The following is a 21,597-nucleotide window of genomic DNA, read 5'->3' as shown; positions in this document are numbered from 1 at the left end:
TATAATTCTTAGTTTTGAAATATGTGTATAGGTACACATAATTGTTATAGTAATAATACAGGCATCAATAACAATGAAATAGAGTAGGTTTAGGTTGGGTATTGGGGAAAACATTCATTACTGTGAAGGTAGTGAAGCACTGGAACAGGTTGCCCAGAGAAGCTGTGGATGTCCCATCCCTGGAGGTGTTCAAGGCTGGATGGAGCTCTGAGCAACCTGGTGAAAGGTGTTCACTGCAGATGGTCAGAACACTTCTCAGAGGATGTTGGAACTAGATGAGCTGCAAGGTCCCAACCCATTCTGTGATTCCATAGAATTCCTGCCCTGATCACCAGATGCCCACACACTCATGGATTTCAGAGGAAGGATGACTTTTTTCAGATCGGTTGTATCCTATGTAAGTTCCACGCACATTATGGGGCAAGTCAATGGCCATTTTTCCTAAATAATAGCCACAGATTTTGGTAATTTCTGGAATAATATTGTGCCAATAAGGTTGCTTTTCTAAATTTGCTGTTTAGCAGATGGAGTGGGTGCTGAGCTGTTAATGACCACACTCAGGTCTGATGTTGGCAGAGTTTAATTTCTGGCGCAGAGCCTGGAACCTTGTGAGATGCCTATGAAGCACTGCAAACGTGTCTCGAGTGGGAACGTGTCACGAGAGCGGGGTTTTTGTGTCATTCAACTCCAGGCAGCCCACTGCTCAACATCTCCCCTGAAGGAAAAAAAGGCCACCAGCTCTGGAGCCCCGCCACAACGAGGGCACAGGGCACGAGCGTGTGTGCCAGGAGCACAGCCCCATTGTGGGCACATCCCTGCCGTGGGCTCAGCCCCGCCGTGGGCACATCCCCGCCGTGAGCACGGCGCCTCTGTGGGCACATCCCCGCCGTGGGCTCAGCCCCGCCGTGGGCACATTCCCACTGTGGGCACATTCCCACTGTGGGCACATCCCCGCTGTGGGCACATCCCCGCTGTGGGCTCAGCCCTGCCGTGGGCACATCCCCGCCGTGGGCTCAGCCCTGCCGTGGGCACATCCCCGCCGTGGGCACATTCCCACTGTGGGCACATTCCCACTGTGGGCACATCCCCGCTGTGGGCACATCCCCGCTGTGGGCTCGGCCCTGCCGTGGGCACATCCCCGCTGTGGGCTCAGCCCTGCCGTGGGCACATTCCGCTGTGGGCACGGCCCCGCCGTGGGCTCAGCCCTGCCGTGGGCACATCCCCGCCGTGGGCTCAGCCCTGCCGTGGGCACATTCCCACTGTGGGCTCAGCCCTGCCGTGGGCACATTCCCGCCGTGGGCACATTCCCACTGTGGGCACATCCCCGCTGTGGGCACATCCCCGCCGTGGGCACATCCCCGCTGTGGGCACATCCCAGCCGTGGGTTGCCCGCTCCGGGCTGGCGCTGGCGGCGGCGCTAGGACCGGGCGGCGGTGGCGCATGCGCGGCTGTCGCGGGCCGGCGGAGCACTGCGGGCGGGGCGGAGGGGCCGGGGCAGCCGCGGGGCCGGACCGGGCCGGGCAGGACCTTCCGCGGGACCGGAGCTTCCCCCGCGCCCGCCGCAGGGCATGGGCGCCGCGGCTCCGTGCTGCGCTGCCGCGCCCCGGCCCCATGCGTCCTCGCCGGAGCAAGTGAGTGCGGGAGGCGTCCGGGCGGTAAGTGGCCGCTGTCCCACGGCCGCCCTCCCTTCCCAGGGCAGCGCCTCCGTCCTGAGCTGGGAGGGAGCTGGCGTCCCCGGGCCGTGCCGCCGCTGCCCTCTGCTCAGCTCCGCCGTGCCGCTGGGGCACCCCGCGGCTTCTCCGTGCCCGCGGATTTATTATTTTTCTAGGAACAGCTCGCCCCTCGCTGTCTCCGGGAGGGGACGGGAGCCTGCCGGGGGTCTCCGCGGGGCGCGGCCGGTGCGGGCTCGGCGCGGCTCCGCCGCCTCCACCTGCGCGCTGGTCCCTCCGTAAGGCGGACTCGCCCACCCCTCTCCCCCTCTGCCCCTGCAGGGCGCCGGCGGCCCGGCCTCGGGAGGGAAGATGTGGTGAGAGGATGGGGCTGTGTCCCGCGAGGGCTCGCCATGGCCAGGGAGGACTCGGTGAAGTGCCTGCGCTGCCTGCTCTACGCCCTCAACCTGCTCTTCTGGGTGAGTGCGGCGGGCCGGGCAGGTGCGTCCCGGAGGCGCAGGGCGGGCAGGGCCGCGGGCTGTCCGCCCTGGGCCGGGGGCGGAGGTGCCGCCCTGGTGCTCTTGGCCCCATGTCAGGCTGCTCCCGCAAGGGACTACATTCTTGCTGGGAGGAAAAATGCCTTTGGAAACGAGTGGGAAGTAAAATTGAATTAGAGTTACTCGTGGGAGTTGGTGTATCTGTAACATGAAAAGAGGGGAGTGTTCACGGGTGGCCTCTTGACTGGGTGAATTTCAGAGCATGCTGTGACCCAAGATGAACTTCAAGCTCTTGCAGGTACTTGAATAGTTTGCCCAGAGTCTTTTTTGTTCATTCAGTGAACAGATCCTAAGTGGCAGGCAAGGCCCCTTATTTTGTTTTGAGGATTTCAGTCAAAGCCGTATTTATAGCAGCAAGGTTTCTCACCCTCAGCACAAGTAGAAATGATCAACTCTTGCTCCTTAAACTTTTAGAGCTCTGAAGAAACAGCAGGATGGATATTTTTGGAGTCCTCACTCATTTGCAGCAAACGAAATTTCTTTCACATGAATAGATGAGATTTGTGCATGGTAAGGGTAAGACAACAAAAGGGATGACATTGCACACCTGTTCATAAGAGCTGGCTCCTGAGGTGCTGTAGACTTGAACAATGCAGGGATAATATATGGGCTGGGACCAAACCTAGTTTATATCTGATTTTTTTTCCACATGCATCCAGCTCTAGGATCCCCAACACAGGAAGGACATTGACCTGTTGGCATGGGTTCTGAGGAGGGTCACCAAGATGGTTGGAGAGGTGGAGCACCTCTTCTGTGAGGAAAGGCAGAGAGGATTGGGATTTTTCACCCTGGAAAAGAGAAGGCCTTGGGGTAACCTATTTGTGGCGTTCCAGTACCTGAAGGGAGCCTACAAGAAGTTGGAGAAGGGCTATTTGCTAGAGCATGTATGACAGGACAAGGGGGAATGGCTTCAAACTGAAAGAGAGTAGGTTTACATTCATATTATAAAGGAAGAAATCTTAACTGTGGTACCAGTGAGTCACTGGAACAGGTTGCCCAGAGAAACTATCTGTCTGCCTCATTCCTGGAAGTGTTTAAGCTTTGAGTAGCCTGTTCTAGTGAAAGGTGTCTCTGGCCATGGCAGGGGCTTTGGAATTGAGATGAAGTCCCATGAAAACTAAGTGGAAATCAGAATGTGAATGAGAGAGAAAACTGTTAAACAGCGTGTGGAACAGAATAGTTGTTTTTGTGCAAGAATGATTCCCTGGTTCAAGTTGGGTGCATGAAGCCTTTTGAAGTCCTGAATAAAACTGTGCAGGAGTCAGACCTTACTGTCTGGTAAGGTCTGACTGCCAAGTTCTTAGAAGAGAACATCTGAAGTAAGCTTCAAAGTAAGTCCTGTGTGCAGCTGTCCCAGTGTGTGATGGGACTTCAGCATTTGTCATTGCCAGCTTGGTGAGGAGAGACTAGTGCGTATGAAGCTCCTGAAGATAACACAAGTGGCTAGTCTGATCATGAATACTGCTGAAAAACTGAAGGTGCAGATGGTGGCTGCAAAACACCGCTGTCTGCATTATTTGCTTGTTTTCCATGCCTACAAAAGTAGAGAAGCAAGAGGACTTTATCAGTTACTCTGCTGATATTCTTGTAGCTTCTCCATGGTATTGCTTGTAAATGTACAGCTGTGTGCTCTGTTTGAAAAGAAACTTTTTTACTGAGCTCAGCTGATGAGCTATGATGTACCTGTGTGTATTAGAGGCAGACAGGCAGGAAGTGTTGTTCATAATGCTTTCTGTCACTTTTGACCTGAAGTCTGCTTAGCTGTAAATAATCCATAAGCAATCAGCTGAAAGCCCAAGGGTCTGTTCATCCTGTTTTCTAATGAACCAGTAAATGTACTGCCTCTACTGCTCCAGAAAAACACTGATTTTGTGGAAGCGAGTGGATTGATACTTCAGGACCTGCAACTTGCAGAAAGCCTTTCTTCCTATAAGATGGAAATAAATTCATTGTCAATGCTCTGACTGTTGTTGGTTAAGTGACTGATGCTGGTCACTGATGATAGCCTTCTGGAAGCTTTTTCCTTGGTCAGTTGAAGCATGTGTCTGACTGCAAGATGTCTCATTCATAGCAGTGGAAGTTGCAGTTTCAGGACATCCTCAGTCATCTAATTATTTTTTGCAGTGATTTTTTTTGACAATGTCCTGGACAAGGAATATCCTTCAGACCTAAATCCTGCAGTTAACATTTGGTTTCATTCTTTTACATTCTTCAAATATATATATATAGACTGATATATATATATATATATATATATTTGAAGATTGAGGGATCCAACTTGATTCTATGTTCTGTAACATTGTTATTTCCAGTATATTGATTCTGGGCAGCCTAATAAAAGAGAAGACCTCCAAAAATGCATGATTTGGTGTTTTGTGGTCAAGACTTAGTGCTTAGCTAAGCAGCCTATTTTAGTGGTTCTTGAGGGAAGACGTGTTCCTGCTGCTTTCTATTTTTCTGTTCTTAGGGACAATACTGGTCTTCGTTGTATCTACATATTGTGTGTGTTGGGACTTAAGGAGATTTAGTTTAGATAGCTTTACAAATATATTTTATGCAGTTTATGAGACTCTGCAGGGTTTTTCTGTCTGGTGGGGCTTTACTGGATTGGCAAGCTCCTGACACTGTCCCAGCTCAGTAGCAGTCCTGAGTGTAACATAAGTATCTTCATTCATTTTGAGCACTGTATGACTTGTCCTCACAGAATCCCTCTTTGCACACTTTGCAGTGCTGCCATTGTTTTGTATTTTTCCTAGTCAAACCACCTTTGCAAGCATTGATACTAGGCAGATCTTCCTTCACAGAACATGGTCAGCTGTAGTAATGGCACAGACATATCACAGGAGATGCTGGAGTGTAAGTATCCCCTGTGGGTTGTACTAGAACAGGAACTAGCAAATGGTGCTGAATACAGAGAAAATTCAGCCTCCTAGCTGCTTATGCTGGTAGGAGATTAAGCAGAGCAGTAGTTTTGAGAGTACAGGTTTGTGGTACTTTCCTTTGCAGCTTAGCTGTGTATGTTTATTAAAGAAAGTTATTAATAGTTGAAATAGATGAACTAGATAGTGCTATTAAATGCAACTAAAAGCAACATAATAATTTTATCAGTTTTCTCCATTATTTTGAAGAAAAGCAAAGTAGAACGTAGCAGGAAGAGTGCATGAAAATGTCTGTATGGACTTCTGTCTTGAGAAAACTGTCAACTTTTTTTTTTCCCTGGTGACCGTGTGAGGCAGGAGCAGCTGCTGTTGTGTTGCTTGTAATTGAGGATGGCTGTACTGTAGTGCTGCGGACAAATCAAGGTTGTAAGTTGCAGTTGACTGTGTCGCAGGCAGTAAGGATCTCTTAACTGATGATTAATAGTGTCAGTGGATATTTGAGCCAAGACAGCGATGTGGCCACTTTTCTTTCACTTCACGAGCTTTTTTTGCCTAGGGATATGCTGTTTCTGGTGAACAGTGTTTAAACTTTCCTTCAGCAGTACCATCTAATTTCACTTGGGTGATTGCAGCCAATAAACACTTCTGGCAGGCAGTGGAAATTGTTTGCGTCTATCTCGAGCTTGGGTTTGTGAACAAAGTTTAAAAAAAATCACATAAAATGAATGTGGAGGAAGTTTCTAGTCAGTTTTCCATTTGAGTACTTTGCACACTTAAGTCTTCAAGTTTTGCCTATGTGTACTAATTGAGAACTCAGAGCAAGTGAATAGGAGTGTTGTGGTAGGAAGTAACCAAGGGTGCTTGGAAGCAGTGATATTTAATTTCCAGTTTTCACAGAATTCAAATGCATGTGTTGAATCTTGTAAATTTTTTGCTTTATTTTTCAAGTCTGTGACATGAGAAAGAAATCAGTCTGTCCTGCCTTCTGTGAAACCAGATTCTGCATAGAGGTTGTTTCTCCTGCTTTTTGACTTCCACTTCTGTTGGTGGGATTTGTAGATACTTGGAATGAAAAGTTTGGACGAATGTTTTAAGTGTCAAGTAATAACCATTTGAAATGAGCATTGACTGGCCAGGTACCTGTAGCACTGTAAACTCTCTTTTAGGCTAAAATGCGCTGATTTTAGATACTGCAGTTTAGACATGTGCAATTAAAAGCCGATTTTCTTAGCATTCTTTATATAAGGAAAATAACTGTGGCTTCTGTGGGAATATGCTCTCTTTTTAAAGGAATGCTTTCAACAGACGAAGTTATAGGAGGAATTTTAAAGGACTAGAAGTATTTTTAATTCTGGTATTTGAGCAATCTCTTACTTTTTGGTTTGTTTAGGCTGTAATATTTATACAATATTGTTACATTACCATACTATGTCTTAACAAATTCAGGTTCAGCCATAAGTCAACTTTGTGTCTACCTCTATATAGCTTTTATTTCAAGTATCTTTGTAGATGATGTGGCTCACCCTGAGTGGCATATCAGCTGTGAATTGCTGGATTAGTTTCTGGAAAACTGTCCTGAAAAAGAGTGGCTTAATGTGCTAATGGAAAGGAAAGAAACAAACGCAGACCCCACCCAAATGTTAGAAATTGCATTAATATGTTTTTTTAGTTGCAATTCAGAAAGAAGTGAACCACAGACACCTTTTTTGGTAATACTCACAATTAACGCTGTGGAACTCACTGCATCGACCTGGAAGATGAATCATGAATCTGTGCTGACAGGATTTGAGCCCATTGCTCAGGGGGAGGGAAAAATTTCAAGCTATGTGCTTATACTGGTAAACCACAACCTGGAGCAAACTGGAAGGGTCCATCTGGCATGTAGGCACTTGTATATTTTTTCTTTCTTTAAATTCACATCTTGTTTGTAGAAGATAGCTATCCAATTATTCATGAATATCCAGTACCCTGTGCCCAGTACGCTTCTGTACCCTGAAGATTCTCTGTCATCTTAAGTCTGTGATAGGCTCTAGACAAGGCTCATAGGAATAATACCAGTTTGTAAAATAATCTTGTAGCCATTTCACAAGATACAGGAGACAATTTAATTTTGTGCATTTTTATAGGAATTTGTGATTTAAATAAAAATGCAGGTTCATTTTAATCATCTTTGTGTGCTCATGGGTATCATGTAAATCAGGAAAGTTAGGTATAAAGTCACTAACAGGTAACATGTAGTCCTGTGAATCATAGGAAACACATGCTCTTTTTAAGTACATATAGATATGCTGCATTTAAAAATAATTTTCCTGCATCTCTGAGATTGACTACTGTCCATGAATAAAAGCAAACTCTTAGAGAAACAAATTTAAGAGTATGTTGTGTATGTATGAGGGCATATCATCTTGATGGTGATGTGTGGATTGTAACATGGATTGGGATATTTGAGCTGTGAGCATTGCTCTGGATTACTTGTGATGAGCAGCACATGCCTGCTCCTCCCCAAAGCAAAAAATGTGTTAACAGTGAGATGGTTACTTTTGAGGGAAAGGTGGCACAAATCATGTCCTAACAAGAAGTGTTAGTAGTTGTAGTTGTGGAGGGGGTACATGTACTTCTTTATTGTTGTTTGCTTTTAGTGTACCCTTGTGCTACACATCCCAGATGTGATGTGGGTCTGACACACAGTAGAACTGCATCCTGGCCTTGTTTGCGTACTTGGGCTCTTATTCTTTCTGCTGTGCTTCCTCTGGGCACCTTGAGCAGCCACCTGCTGAAAAACTGGCTCATGTTCCTCTGGAGGGTGACCCCTTAGCAGCCTGTCAGGGCTCCAGCAGCTGCCTTACTGCAAAGTGTGTGAGTCCCAGCCCGCGCCAAATGTGGAGCAGGTTGCTAACTCACTGTTGCAGCTGTGCAAGCAAACCCAGATTCAAAGTGCAAATATGAACGTGCTTCAGCTGTTTACGGATGTGGGAGGAGACCAAGGCATAACCTTGTAGGAAGTTTAGCTAAAAAGAAATGTTGGAATATCTATAGAATAAAAGGTGCTTTTTTAAGAAATAAGGGATTTCCCTTTTTTGTAGGCAATTCTTCTTCTTCTAAACACTTAAATGGTTTTGCCAGGTGATACAGAAACACAAGACCTCTTTTCCCCCCTCCTCTGTCCCAAAAAATAAGCTGTCTGTTTATCCATGAATCTCACTTATCTGTGTTTGTTCAATGACCTGAATATTGAACCTAGTAGTGAAAATCCTGTAAAAGCATTGCAGCATGCTTATGACCTTGTGGTGATGTATCCCCCCCGTCCCTTGGTCAAGGTAAGTCATAGCTCAGATTACCTAAATCAATTTTAACAGGAAGATTTTCACAAGGTTTATTTTGTATTTTGGGATTTCGTTGTTTGTGGGGTTTTTTTAACTAAAATTACAGGACGTATTCTGATGAATGTTGTCATATCTTGGAAGTAATTTCCTTGTGGCCAGAAAACTTTTCATGCAGAGCAGGTTGCTCTGTAGTGCTGGTAGTCAGTGTTTCATTATGGATATCAGAGCATGGCATGAAGTTGTTTACCCCATGTGTTAGAATAAAAAAGATCGTGTGTAATTTTTGCTATGGAAGATACATTTAATCTTTCCTCCAACTTAATAGTTAGAAAAGCCTTTCTCAAATTTGAGCAAAAGTAAAATGAATGTGTTAGAATGTTTGAAAGAAAAAAAAATGATGAGAGGGTGAACACAGATATGGATGTAGCAAGATCAATTGGACTTGCTCCCTTAAAGACAGAAGTCCATGTTCATTTATTAATTGGAAATGCAGTTTTATTTTCTAGTTTTAGGTATGGCCTCAGAGACACTGGGACTAGAACTTTCAAAATAATGGCTTAAAATATATACTTAATGAATTGCAGATGATTTTATATTTTTATTTTGATGTCTAATTTACATAAGAGTTGCAAAGACAATTTAAACTATGCTTGGAAATGATCACTCCTAATAGCTGAAGTCTTTTGTTGGATGTTGTAATTCAGTTGTCTGAGAAAACCTGAGTAGCTTTAAAAACTTTACATTAGAAATTAATTTGAAAATTTAAGATATTGTTGCATGCATATTGCTCATATATAAAAATCGAATTTATTACCTAATCTGTGTGAAAGTATATTTAAAATAGGGTATTACAGTAGACATAATTGTGAACTCCTCAGTGTCATGTTGATGGCTATACAACATACTGTGACAGTTCAGAATTAAACCCATAGTGACTTGTGCAGCCAGCTGCAACAAATAAACATGTTTTACTGCATACTAGCATATTATATTTACAGCACAGCAGACTGGCTGTCATCAGAGAGGCTTGAATGAAAAGTTTTTGGTGAAATGATGTTACTGCTAATGTGAGAATTATCTTAGCAGTTTTATTTGTCATAAACTTGTTCTTTCATCTGATTGCTTAATACAGATTTTAACTGTATTTTGCATGTAAATTAGTTACAAAGCAATGGCTGAAGTGGGGACTGCCAGTTTTTTGGGGCCACTGTTTTACCATCCTTCGAATGAACCAACAGTAGCTGTAATCAGGACCTTGCTCCTGCCCATGACTTCTTGAAAATCACTTGGCAGTGAATGTGCCTGCTGATACTTGCTGGTGGGTTTGGATGCACACCAAGGTTTTTGGGGAGGCTGTTATTGTTTCTTCCTGCTGAGTGCCTGGGCTCAGTTGTGCTGCTGGTGTTGATGGACTTCCTGTGCTGCTGGCTGAAGTGGTGGCTGCCTGGGGCTTTCTTGATGCCATCTGGCTCTTGAGGCTGTTTAGTGCTTTTACAGGGCAGCACATCTGCACATTGGGTCAGCAGGAGGCTGTGGAGGCCAGATGTGTGTGTTGTGTTCTTCTTGTGAATCCCTTGTGGCTGTGGAGCACGTGAGCAAGTGGATTGATGGATGGGAGCTAGTACTTTATAATCCTGTCACTAAAATAAACATCAGTCATTATGCAGGACAGTCTGATGTTGCAAAGGCATCTTTCATCTGTCAGGGTGTTGCTGCCCTGAGGCTCACTTCTGCTGATCAGAGGGGATGCAACTTTTTCCCCATCCTTTCCTGCTGTTAGTGAAGAGCTACCAAGCACTTGCTGGCTTATGTGCTGTGAAATACACCTTTTGTAATCAACTTACTGCTGAATTGCTATTTTGAGTTACTAGTTTGCTCTTTCACAGGCCTCTTTTTTTCAAGAGGAGCCTCTGGAGTTTTTGCCTTCACTTTCCTGACCCATGCCTGTCTGCCACCCCAGCTGGATGCTGTTACTGACTTCCATGCCTGTGAATGAAATGTGTCACAGCACTCTGGCTTTCAGGTCATTCAGAGTAATAATTCACTTTGGACTTGCTTGAAAATATGGTGCCCAAAGGTGCCTCACTGGGAATTTGATTGTCAACAGAGTGTTGCACAGGTAATCTGTGTGTAACTTCTGTGTAGCAGTGAGGTAAGGCAGTGTGCTTGTACTTTTTTCAGAGTCATGCTGACTTAGCTCTTGTGCATTTTAAGAGTAGCAGAAGTCAGTAACACCTGAAACAGTTAATGATAGTGCGATCCTGCCAGGCACAGGGTAGGTGCGTGGTTGAGCAAGTAGCCTGTCTTTCACAGGCTTTATAGGTGGAATGTTCTTGCATGTCATTTGCATCAGCAAGAAACAGTAGCAATTTTTAGTTATTCATACTAAATGAGATTAGCCAGGGGGAATCTAAATGGCTAGAATCTTTCTGAATGATGCAAGTGGCCTTTCATAGAGACTTTGTTCTTATGAACTGAAATGGTGTTCATGTAGTAACATTACGGGTGAAGGTTATGTTTCCTAGGTTAAAAGAAGCAGTCCTTTTCTTCCAGTTGCTGTTCATAAATGAAGGAGGAGTCACATTTTCTGATGTGGTCATTAAAGTATTTCTGTAGAAGTCACGCGGCCATGTGTTGGCCTCCACGTGATGATGTATCTGCCTAGATTTTCCATGGATTTTATGTGGGCAAAAATACATATATAGGTAGAGAAGACTCAATTTAGGCAGACAGAACAGAAATGAAAGTTCTTGTCCTTCCTCATTTGCCTTTGCATGCAAGTCCTTGAATTACTTTCTTAGTGGACTCTGCTCAGTACTTTTGGTCTCCAGGAAGTCCTTTCTGTCCCCTTTGCCTTTTACCTTGTTGCTCTGTGATCTCCCTGTTGTCTGTGAGTAACCTGCATGTTTCAGAATGCTGCCAAATCTTACCTCTGCTGAAAGAGCATTTTTGCCTTCCTCGAAATGCACCACCTCTCACTGCTGTGTACAATGTGTTGCCGCATGCTGACGGCTGAAAGAAAATTGATGCAGCCTCAGAGTGCCTAATGGACAGCAAGGAGTAGGAAGTTCACCAGTTTGGTATGTGAAGAAGACTATTATTTAGAAAGCGATCATTTTTCTGGTACTGTTTTTGTAACAGGACCATCTGGCTCTTAGTAGAGGTTACTGAGCTGTGTTTTGATGGACTTCTCGCTTCTGAACACCACTGTTGTAAAATGAAGTAACCAAATTGGACTATATCTTAAATATCTTAAATATTTTACCATAAACAGAGTGGATGTGTGAACTAATGCTTTTCTGTGTGTATCAACAGGCCTTTCAGGGATATGTGGAGAGTTAAAAATGTTTTGTATTGCCTTTTGACAACAAGAAAGTAGGCTGGTTGCTTGGAGTCTGCTTTACCTCTAGTCTTTTTGACTGCTTGTGTGGTATGTTTGCCTGATGCTTTCTGATAGGTGGAAGGAGTTTGTTTAGAAGGAGATTCCAGTCATCTTGTTTTCCTTGTTCCTTCAGCTTCCTGCAAATAAGACAATAGAAAATGTTCTTTACTGTTACTGTTTCACCAGCCACAACAGATCCCACAGAGTGGCAAGACCAGGAGTGAATGCAGTAGACATGTAGCATGCAGTAGCTTCCAGGAGTATGCTTGCAGCATGCCAAGCACCCAGCTCCTGCTGGCAGCACTCAGAACCAGGCCAGTGCCTGTACTTTGTGCATCAGATCTGAAAAGCAGGAAGAAGCTCGGGGACAGCTACTAGGACTTCTGTGAAATTTTAAAGTAGTCTGCTGTGGGCATGTTGCAGGCTAAGGAGCCAGTAAGGACACAGAGTGACTTTTCTTGTTAGGTTTGAACCACTTAACTTGTTCTTCAAAACAACTTCAGGGAAGGATGAGGGCATGTGAGAAGCTAGATGTTGAGGACAGGGGAGATTAGCACTTCTTACTGATGTAAGAAACTGTAAGTGTAATGCTGATGTGTCCTGTCATACCCTATGCAGTTCATGCAAACAGTAGTATTCAGGAGAGTCAGCATGCCTGACTCCCTCTCCCAGCTCAACAGTGCTGCTTCTGAGGTCCTGTGTCTCTGGTTCAGGCCTAGGCGCCCCCATGAAACTGAGTGAGCAGTGCCTTGTCCTCTAGCAGTACCTGCTACAGCAGCTGCAGAGCTGGTTGCAGGTTCTGAATGTGGTTTGGCTTCTCAAGGAAATCAGAGGCAGAGCTTCTTCTGGTAAGTTCCAGGTGTGCTGAGGTGTATGAAGGCATCAGGTGACAGAAATCCATGTCTGCTGAGGTGGTGGCAATTCTAGGTGTGCTCAGTCTGGGGGATTTACTTGCTGTGAGAGCAGTCCTGGTGAAAGAGTAGTGACTTTCCCTCTGAAGTGCCTGACATGTTAGGTACCCAGATGCTTTATATGGTTCATAATGGAAATGCAGTTAGGTTTTTTTTTCATTTTATGGTTCAGGAAAATGAGACATAGTGTTTGTGGTGTGATTCTGTCTGAATGAGCAAGAGAATCAGATTCTTCTAAGTTTAACCCAAAGATAAATCTCCTCTCTTGAGTATCAGGACTATTGTATCAGATTTTTCTTCAGGAGCTGTGTATCTGAGCATGGCTCATGGTTTCATACAGAGTGATGTGTATCATTTGTGGGTCCTGAAGAGTCAGTGTTTAGCAGTGTAAGCCCTCCCTGTTGTATCTACAGTATGTTGTGCAGTGATGGGATAGCAGCCAGCAAGATCATCACTAGGTGGAAAATTATTGTCACTGACACCCTGATACTTGGGCAACAAACCAATTCTAAGCATATTGAAGTACAGAATTGTACTATTGGGCACAGAATGTTGTTCAAGTAAATGAATGCATGAAAGATCGTAGTGATGATTGATCCTCTACTTAAATTATGAATGATCTTGCAATTTGCATTAAACACATGATAAATAACTTAATGTTTTCTTTTTAGTTGATGTCCATCAGCATATTAGGTGTTTCTGCTTGGCTGAGAGACTACCTGAATAATGTTCTCACTTTAACTGCAGAAACAAGGTAAAGCTTTAGTTAAACTTTTAATCTGTGTGGGTGACTGTTTGGGGTAGATGTTATTCATTCTGTGTGGTAAGCTTATTAATTAGGATTTGTAGAATTGAGAATCTTTCAGTTAAACTAATAATTGTTTTATTGGAAGGTGCATTTTTTTGCCACAGTTTCGGGCATCAGTTTGAATTAGAAAAAGGGGAAAGATAGGGTTTCAATCCTGTGCTTTTCTCTTCTGACAAGGTTCAACTTTTGGCCCATTGACAACATCTAATCATATTATATTACTATTTAGTTTTGAATACTTAATTCAGTGCAGAGATTTAGAAATTCTATTAATTTTATTACAGCAATGCTTATGAGCCCTGGTGATAAAACAGGGCCTCATTGTGCTGCTTACTGTGCAAGTGCAAGGCAGGAAGATTACCTTCGCTCCAGAGAGGTTTTGGACAGTGCAACTTTTGGTACCCCACTGCAACATTTGACTTTAAAACCATGTTGAAGAAATTTTTGTGTAAGGTGCTGGAAAGAATGCATCTGCTAATCAACTGTTTTCTTCTTAATGGCTGCATTTTTTTCTTTTGTGTAACTTTTTTGTGATTGTGCTTTTCTTGATTACTGTTCTGATTGGTTTTTAGGGTGGAGGAAGCTGTCATTTTGACTTACTTTCCTGTGGTCCACCCAGTTATGATTGCAGTCTGCTGTTTCCTCATCATAGTTGGAATGCTGGGATACTGTGGAACGGTGAAAAGAAATCTGTTGCTTCTTGTCTGGGTATGTTTCATAACTTCTGTTTTGTTTCAGGTGTGCTAGCAAGGTTTTAATTCACAGGCACTAGATGAATACTGATATATTTTATTACCCTGTTGAATTACAGTATTGGTGAGGAATTGTAATTGCAAAGCACACAGTAGGAAATAGTTTATTGCCTAGGCTGCATTATGCTGTGACTAAAAGACAAGCAGTGTCTCAATTGCAAAAAATCACTTCATTTAGTAGAGGAGGTGCTGAAGGGAAAAAAAAACCTCTTCAGTACTAATAATTATAGGGGTGTGAGTCTGTGTACTCTGAAATAAACCTGTATAATACTGTGTTGACTCCTAGCTCTGCAATAGCTACCTAAGCTAGACTTTGCTTTATTCCAGTGTTGACTGTGTGTGTAAAGTAACAGTACTTGTAGCTGATGAAAATTAATTCTGAGTATGTTTAGCAGCTTTGTCTTCTCTTGCATGGATGTGGAATTTTGCAGTTGCTTTTAGTTGCGAGCAAGTTTAAAAATAAGTTTGAAGTACTCATCTTTTTCGTTCATTTGGGGAGTACATGACTGAGCTGACAGCAGCTGAGGTGTGGTTGTCTGTCCTGCACAAGGCTTTGTGTACAGTTTAACTGTGATGTGGCTTCAGCTCTCAAGGGAGCCAAACACCATGTTCTTTGTCTGGAAGTCAGTGAATTTGAGGACAATTAAAGAAACAGTCAACCAAAAAAAAAAAAAAAAAAAGAAGCCAAAAAAGCCATTCCACCAAAAGCCCATCAAGTTCACATAAAATTAAAATTCAAAGGTTTAGAGTTAAAATTTTTAGACAGTTGGCAGTACTACTGAAATCCAAGAGTGCCATGTATCTGTATGCTTCTTAAAAGTAGCATTAAAAAGAGCATAAAAAACCATACAGAATTAAAAGAGCTATAGCTCATTGCATAATGGGCTCTGTTTTTTAACATAAAGATAAGCAGGATTCCAAGCACTCTGTAAGTCAAAGAGAGTGGAAGCAGAGGATGTGAAAGAGGTGGGTCAGACTTGACTACTGTAATTGCAGTAAGAGAAGGTGGACAGATAGAACCCTTCAGCTCTTGAGAATATCCAGGGTCCCATGCAGGTAGAGTTAGGCTCCTGCTGGTTTTTCACTACAGTGTGTGTTGGGTTCTCACAGAGTGCATTCAACTGAGTTTTTCTTGTGGATCTGTGCAGGCTTAAGTGTGTGACACCTCACAGATTTTGCACAAAATGACTGTAAAACACTGTAAGAAATTGGATGAGATTTATGGAACTTTTGCCTTTCTTTAATAAAAATATTCTAACTGCAGATTAAACAGTTGCAAAACTGTACTAGGGTTTTGTATTAGTTTTTTTAATTTTTTTTTGAGAGGGTTGGAGAAAGCTTGATTTGATCTTTCCAGCTGAATGTCTCCAACAGAAGTGTTCCTCAGTTGCAAGGGGGCAGTACTGTTTCTCCTTTTGGATATTTTATTCTACTTGTATGTTGTGTGAAGATTATTCTTTCAAAACGATATTGTTGGGGAAAACTCTAATTTAAATCTGAACATGTTAAAATAACAGAATGGTCATGCATTTTTTTATTTCTAGATCTTAACACTGCAATCTTAAAATCAATGGAAACAAGTTCTAGGACAATTAGTTATGGGCATGTGTGTAAGAGTAATGGATTAATGTAATTTCGTACCATATAATTATTTCTCTAATAATCTTTCTTACATACCTTAAAAAGGCTTTGTACATATTTTTGTTTCATCTATATAGTGAAAGCATTAAAATAGTATAGGCTTACTAAACCTTAGGGGTTTTTGTAAGGGTATAAGATTACTTTCATAATGTGTTTTTCATTTTATAATGGTGGTAGTTTTTAATACTAATCAAACGAATTGAAAGGTAAAAATCCCTATGTGATGTAGATCAATGCCACATAGTATCTGGGGAAAGAAAAAGTTATTTTTGGTATAAGCTTTGAAAAAACCCACCTCACTATTTCAAGTGATGATGAAGTTAAAACTAGTTTTGCCCTTCAGTTTATTTACACTGCAAATGAAAAGAAGAAATAATTTATAGCCTTTGGTACCATCTGGAAATAAATAATTTGAAGTGTGTTTAGGCAGTCCAGTTACACTAAATCAAAAAAAGACATTTCTATCATTTTATGTTGCAATATTTCATTTTCAGGAGCTTGAGATTTGCTCTTGCTGAAAAAACTGATAAGCAAAACAAAGTTATATCTTCCTAAGTGTGTCATTGCCTTTGATTGATTGTTAAATGAATGCAGTTATGTTATGCCGTACAGAGGTATGCAGACATAAGTCAATGCTTCATTCATCAGACTAATCAGAAAAACTGATGGATCAACAAAATGAGCTTTTATTCAACCAGATGAACTAAAGAAAAGAACCTTCATGTAAAGCATTAACAACCTCTTCAATCATGCTTTTAGTCTCCTTTTTGAAGTACATGAAAACCATAATGATGGCATGCACAGATATTTGGATACAAGCCTTGACGTTCCTGGCAGCATGCTCATTGCTAGTACTGATGTTAATGGAGATGAATTTTTGGAAAATGTAATACAGTGTAAAGACAATAAAACAGATAGAGTGTTCAGTTTTAATACCTTTGAATACATAATCATTTTAGCTTGTTTTTGGAATTTTGTCTTGCAGTTAAATGGTTCTAACCTTTCTATCTTCACATGGGGGCAAAAGTATGCATCAAACTTATGTTTGCTCAGCTTAATAGTAAGGAAATATAAAACCTCAGTCTTCTGAGGTGCATTCTCTGGACTTTTTGTAGAACCAGCATTTTAAAGCTATGATAATTTCATTTTAATTACTTCAGAAATATGTCCCGAAAGGTAGTTGGTCTGAAGAGTCCATGTGTACCTTGAGTTTCTATAACATTTTTTTGTGTGTGACTGACCAACATCCTCATATAGAAGTAGCTGTGATGCCAGCCTAAAATGAAGATCTGAGCTCTTCCAAGTCATTGACTTGGATGCATGAAAGTGCAAGGATGGCAAAGAAGAGTCCTGATTTTATGGTGGTTGGTGCAATTCTTTCAACAAAATTGGTTCTGGATTTGAAAAAAAAAATACCTTGCCCCTTTTCTTCCGAAGTTCTGTTTTGGATTGTTTTCAAAGTTTGTTGTGCACATTGCCTAACAGAAAAAATCCCAAACCCTTACAAAGTGCATATATTCTTTGCAAATAATAACCCTAAGGATCTGTGATTTTTTTTTTTAATGTGGGTTTTTTGTTGTTGTGGTTGGTTGATCTGTTTCTTTGGATTTTTATTTGGTTGTTGTTGTGGTTTTTTGTTTGCTTTTTTGTTTGTTTTGTTTGTTGGGAGCTTTTGTTTTTAACAAAAGTAAGCTCTGTTGCTTGACAAGAAGAGCTTTATGAAAATCTTACTGTAAAATACTTCCTGGCTGAAATTTTCATTGCAAGTTCCTGTATTTTTAACCATGAGTTTTCTGTAACTGCAGCATTCAAACAGCACAGGATTCAAATTTGTCTCTATATGTTTTCACAAAGGGGAAAACTGTTAGAAATATTTGGTAGTAAACAGGGGAAATCCTGCTACTGATTTTATCATACAGTTGACAGAGTAATAAATATTCCTCAGAGCTAAACATTGTTAAACCCTGTTGGTGCGTGGTTAAACAACTTATAAATTCAGTTATTGTGGAACCTGGTTATAAATTGGACCCCAGTAGACTAAGCTGTGTATTGAATTGAATCACAACCAGACAAACCTTCATTAAACTAGTGGCTTCTGTGGAGTCTATCTAAAGAATGCTGAGATACTGTTGACTGTGTCACTACTTGTGGCAAATTCTTCTATACACATACACCCATTTCGTGCATGTGGATGCAGAGGTGATAGGGGTGACTAAATTTGGACATCTGCTATGTTGCAAGATACCAATAACTGCTCATGTTTTCTTCCTAGAAGGCATTCTTATTCTGTGAAATGTTAGCTGCTCTGCAGTACTACTGTATCAGCTATTCTGTAGTACTTATGACTACAGTTGGCATGAATTAATATGAGAATCCAGTGATAACAAATTTTGTTGTCTGTTTTTTTCCCTTTTGTAGCAGCATGTGTTTCTGCAGTAATACATAGTGTGGGTTATTTGCTCTGGAGTAATAGAGGATATTCATTCCTATCCACATGGACTCTTAGCACAGTTACAGCTGCTCCAGTACCTTGTACTAACATTTGGCACTGGAATTATTTACCAACCAGAAGTATTTCTAAATTATTTAGATACCAAGCATTGGAGGGAAGAAACAACTAACAAACATACTTGGTGTAAAACTGTGCAGTTAAGTGTTAAGTTGGACAGACTGAGCTTGTATTTTGTGGCTTTTATCAAGAGCCCATTTACAAATGTGGGCTGAGTGAGAGGAAGATAAAGATTCACAAGACAGTTTGGTCTACCTTGTTTGAAAGACTGGTTTAAATGTGTTTATAATACTGTAGTTCAGGTTTGATGAGAAGCCAGTACTCTGCTAAACCTCAATTTCAAATAGCCTGTGAGGGGCTGGACATTTAGCTTGCATTCTGCTGCTTGTTTGATGTTCCACTGGTAAGCGAAAATACACTTCAAGTTCACCAATTTGTATGATACCCAAGTAGTTTCAAGTATGAACAACTTTCTCAAAAATTGCGTATTTTTGTTCTCTCTATATTTCTAACTTTGAATTCAAAGGTAAACTGCTGGAGGTGATGCCTGTACTAATTACTATACATCCTTTTGCCTTGAAGTGGAAAGCAAGTGTCTTTCCTGTTTAGATCAGGATTTTTAAGGTTCAGACAAGTTATTCCATTTTGAGATGGATTTTGGTGATGCCACAGTGTCACCACAGATCTAAGCCAGGCTTTGCAGGAGAGTGTGCACTCTGTAGGGCATCTCAGTGGAGTGGAGAACATTGGTCCTAGGGTTCAATGCCAGACTCTCTGTGTGCCTGTGTAAGCATGGTGTATTTTGTTGACCTTGTCTTCCCTGACATAAATAAATCCTTGCTGTGTATGTCCTTAAAAGACTTTTTCAAAGGCAAGTGCTTTGAAACAATGCCAAAATTCCTTAAGTGGGAGAGGGAGCCTACAGAGGAGACATGAGTTGCTTGGCCATGTGGGATACTGGGAGTTGTGTAGCCATGAAGATGCTGCCTGCAGCACACACAGCAAGCAAGAGCAGCTGTGTATTTGAGCTGCGTGGGGGAGCATGACAGGAATTGAACTGGGGGGAATGTGCAGGTCTTCTTGCAAGTACTTGACTTAAATCCAAATGTTTGCTGTGATCATGGTGATGATCTGCTGCTTTCATCCAGGCACTGAGCAGCTGCCTTGAATGCTCAGCAGTGCTGCAGAGGCAATGCAGCACTATTTGGTGCCATTATAGAGCAGCTCCAAGTAACAAGAACTGTCTGGCCTCCTGAGGGCAGTTCAGGGAAATTCCTTTGACTTAGGACACTAACGTTGGATAGTGCCATTAGAGGCCATAAATTTTAATTATTTTCTGTATATTTCTTCAATAGTGAAGAGACATTTGCTCATGATTTAGGAAAGGGGCACAGTGCTGAAAGGTAGATATCTATTGACAGTAGTCATTTCATGGTTCCAGTGTTTTCTGCATGACGCATGCTGCCTGGACTCCCTTGCCATGCTTTTTACTGCATGCTGTACTTTCATCTGATGGGAGGTGACTGCTTTGTTCTTGGGGACTCCTGACTGTTCATTTGATTGGATGTCACTGTCTTGGGCTTCATGATCCTTTTGGAGCAAGCCTTGTGGCTCTTTTCTTCCTTGTTCCTGTTTTCCCATATTGCTGCTTGTTACACTCTTAATACTGCTTCTTCCCTCCAAGTTCTTTAAAGTCATTGATACCCAGGGCAGTAGAAGAGAATGAAACAGCACCAGAACTGAAAGGGGCTCTGGAATAGTGCTCCCAGGTCAAAAGAGGAGGAAGATAGTAGTAAAAAGGTTGGTGAAGTGATGGATGTGGGTACCACAAAACTATAGAAAAGGCAGAGACTGATATCATGCTAGGTTCAGGGCACTGGGGTTGTTGAAGGGTAAAGAGTTGTGAGTGATTCCAGGATGGGAATGAGGGCTGCTACATCTTGACTGAGAAAAGATGGGGAGCTGCTGAGATAATATATGGTCTTGCTGCCATAGTGTGGTTGTTTGCTGTTTTTTCTTTTTTCCCTCTGTCCTTTCCAGCTCTTTTCTTGTTGCTTGTTTGCCCATGTTTTTTTCTCTGCTGAAACAAACAGGAAATGGGAGAAGATCCTAAGAGCAAGGAAGGAGTATATGAATCCACAAAGCCTAGCCAAATCTCTGTGTCTTGTCTGAGACACAGCCCATTCTCACTGGTGGGGTATGCCTTGCTGCTGTTGTTCAGCTGCATTCTTGTTGCCACAAACTGAGTATAGAGTGCATGTCCTGTCAGGTAAATTAATCTTTTTCTTCTTGAATCATACCCTTTTGCCTATTTAACCGTGGAGACAATTTGCTGTGTCTATGGGGACTGCAGTGTGGGTTTTAGATCATAAGAGCATTTCTTCACTCAAAATGTTGATTGTTTGAAGTGTCTTGGGGCATGCTGAAGCAGAGTCGTGTATCAGCACCAGATGGGTCTATTTTACAAGGAAAAAGGGTTTTCTTGACTAAGGAAGCATTTTTATGGTGTGTAATTTCCTTGGTAGAAAATAAAGAGCAGGTAGACTAAGGAAGTTGTGTTTTGAAAAATCTGTGCAGAATAGGAAACTTTAGGTTTTGATATAAATCTTACAAAATAAAGGAAGTAAAAGGGGAAAGGGAATATGACAAGCCTTAAGAAAATCATGATCTAATGTCCATCTTTACGTATGTCCTGTTTAGTACTTTACCATGACCTTTCGAATAACCCTTATTTTGGGAAGTTCACTGACATGAGGTGATTGAACCCTTAGCAAAAAAATCCTGGTAATTGTTTGAAGTGTGCTTATTTCCAAAGTAATGCCAGTTTATGTACATAACCAAAGATAACCATTAAAGTAAAAATTTACAACCGGTGAAGAATAACCCACAGAAGAATCAAGACTGTGAACAAAAATCGAACCATTCATAAATAATTTTATTTAGGTTTTTAAAAAAACAAATGGCTTAGTAAAAAGAACTAGGATGCATAGCTTTAAAAACTAGAATGTTCATTGCCATAAAAAAAATTAAAAATTACTTACAAAGTTTTACAAAAAAGAGATGAACTTTGCAAAGATCATAGACTTTAAGACATTTTGATAAAATTTTGTGATCTGGGAAACCAAATCTAAGATAATAGAGATACTTGATAATTTTTGTGTGAAATGTATTTACTTTGAAGAACTG

At 41.8% G+C, this 21,597-nt stretch overlaps 1 protein-coding gene across 2 annotated transcripts in view; it reads left to right on the top strand.

Moving 5' to 3' along the window:
- The first annotated feature begins 1,492 nt into the window (after window positions 1-1,492).
- The window catches only part of TSPAN12 (tetraspanin 12), a 41,096-nt gene continuing 20,991 nt past the window's right edge, over window positions 1,493-21,597 (top strand). Inside the window, exons 1-4 of one of the 2 annotated variants that reach the window (XM_063396748.1) lie at window positions 1,493-1,655; window positions 1,992-2,128; window positions 13,373-13,455; window positions 14,082-14,217. In XM_063396748.1, the coding sequence (XP_063252818.1) occupies window positions 2,063-2,128; window positions 13,373-13,455; window positions 14,082-14,217 (285 nt within the window). In that variant the 5' untranslated portion in view covers window positions 1,493-1,655; window positions 1,992-2,062. The remainder of the gene's footprint in view (window positions 1,656-1,991; window positions 2,129-13,372; window positions 13,456-14,081; window positions 14,218-21,597) is intronic. The other variant, XM_063396749.1, reaches the window with a different exon arrangement.

Source organism: Prinia subflava, chromosome 4 (genome assembly GCF_021018805.1).
Source record: "Prinia subflava isolate CZ2003 ecotype Zambia chromosome 4, Cam_Psub_1.2, whole genome shotgun sequence".
Taxonomy (NCBI): domain Eukaryota; kingdom Metazoa; phylum Chordata; class Aves; order Passeriformes; family Cisticolidae; genus Prinia; species Prinia subflava.
The sequence above is the reverse complement of the archived record's forward strand: the minus strand, read 5'-3'. Positions and strand labels throughout refer to the sequence as shown.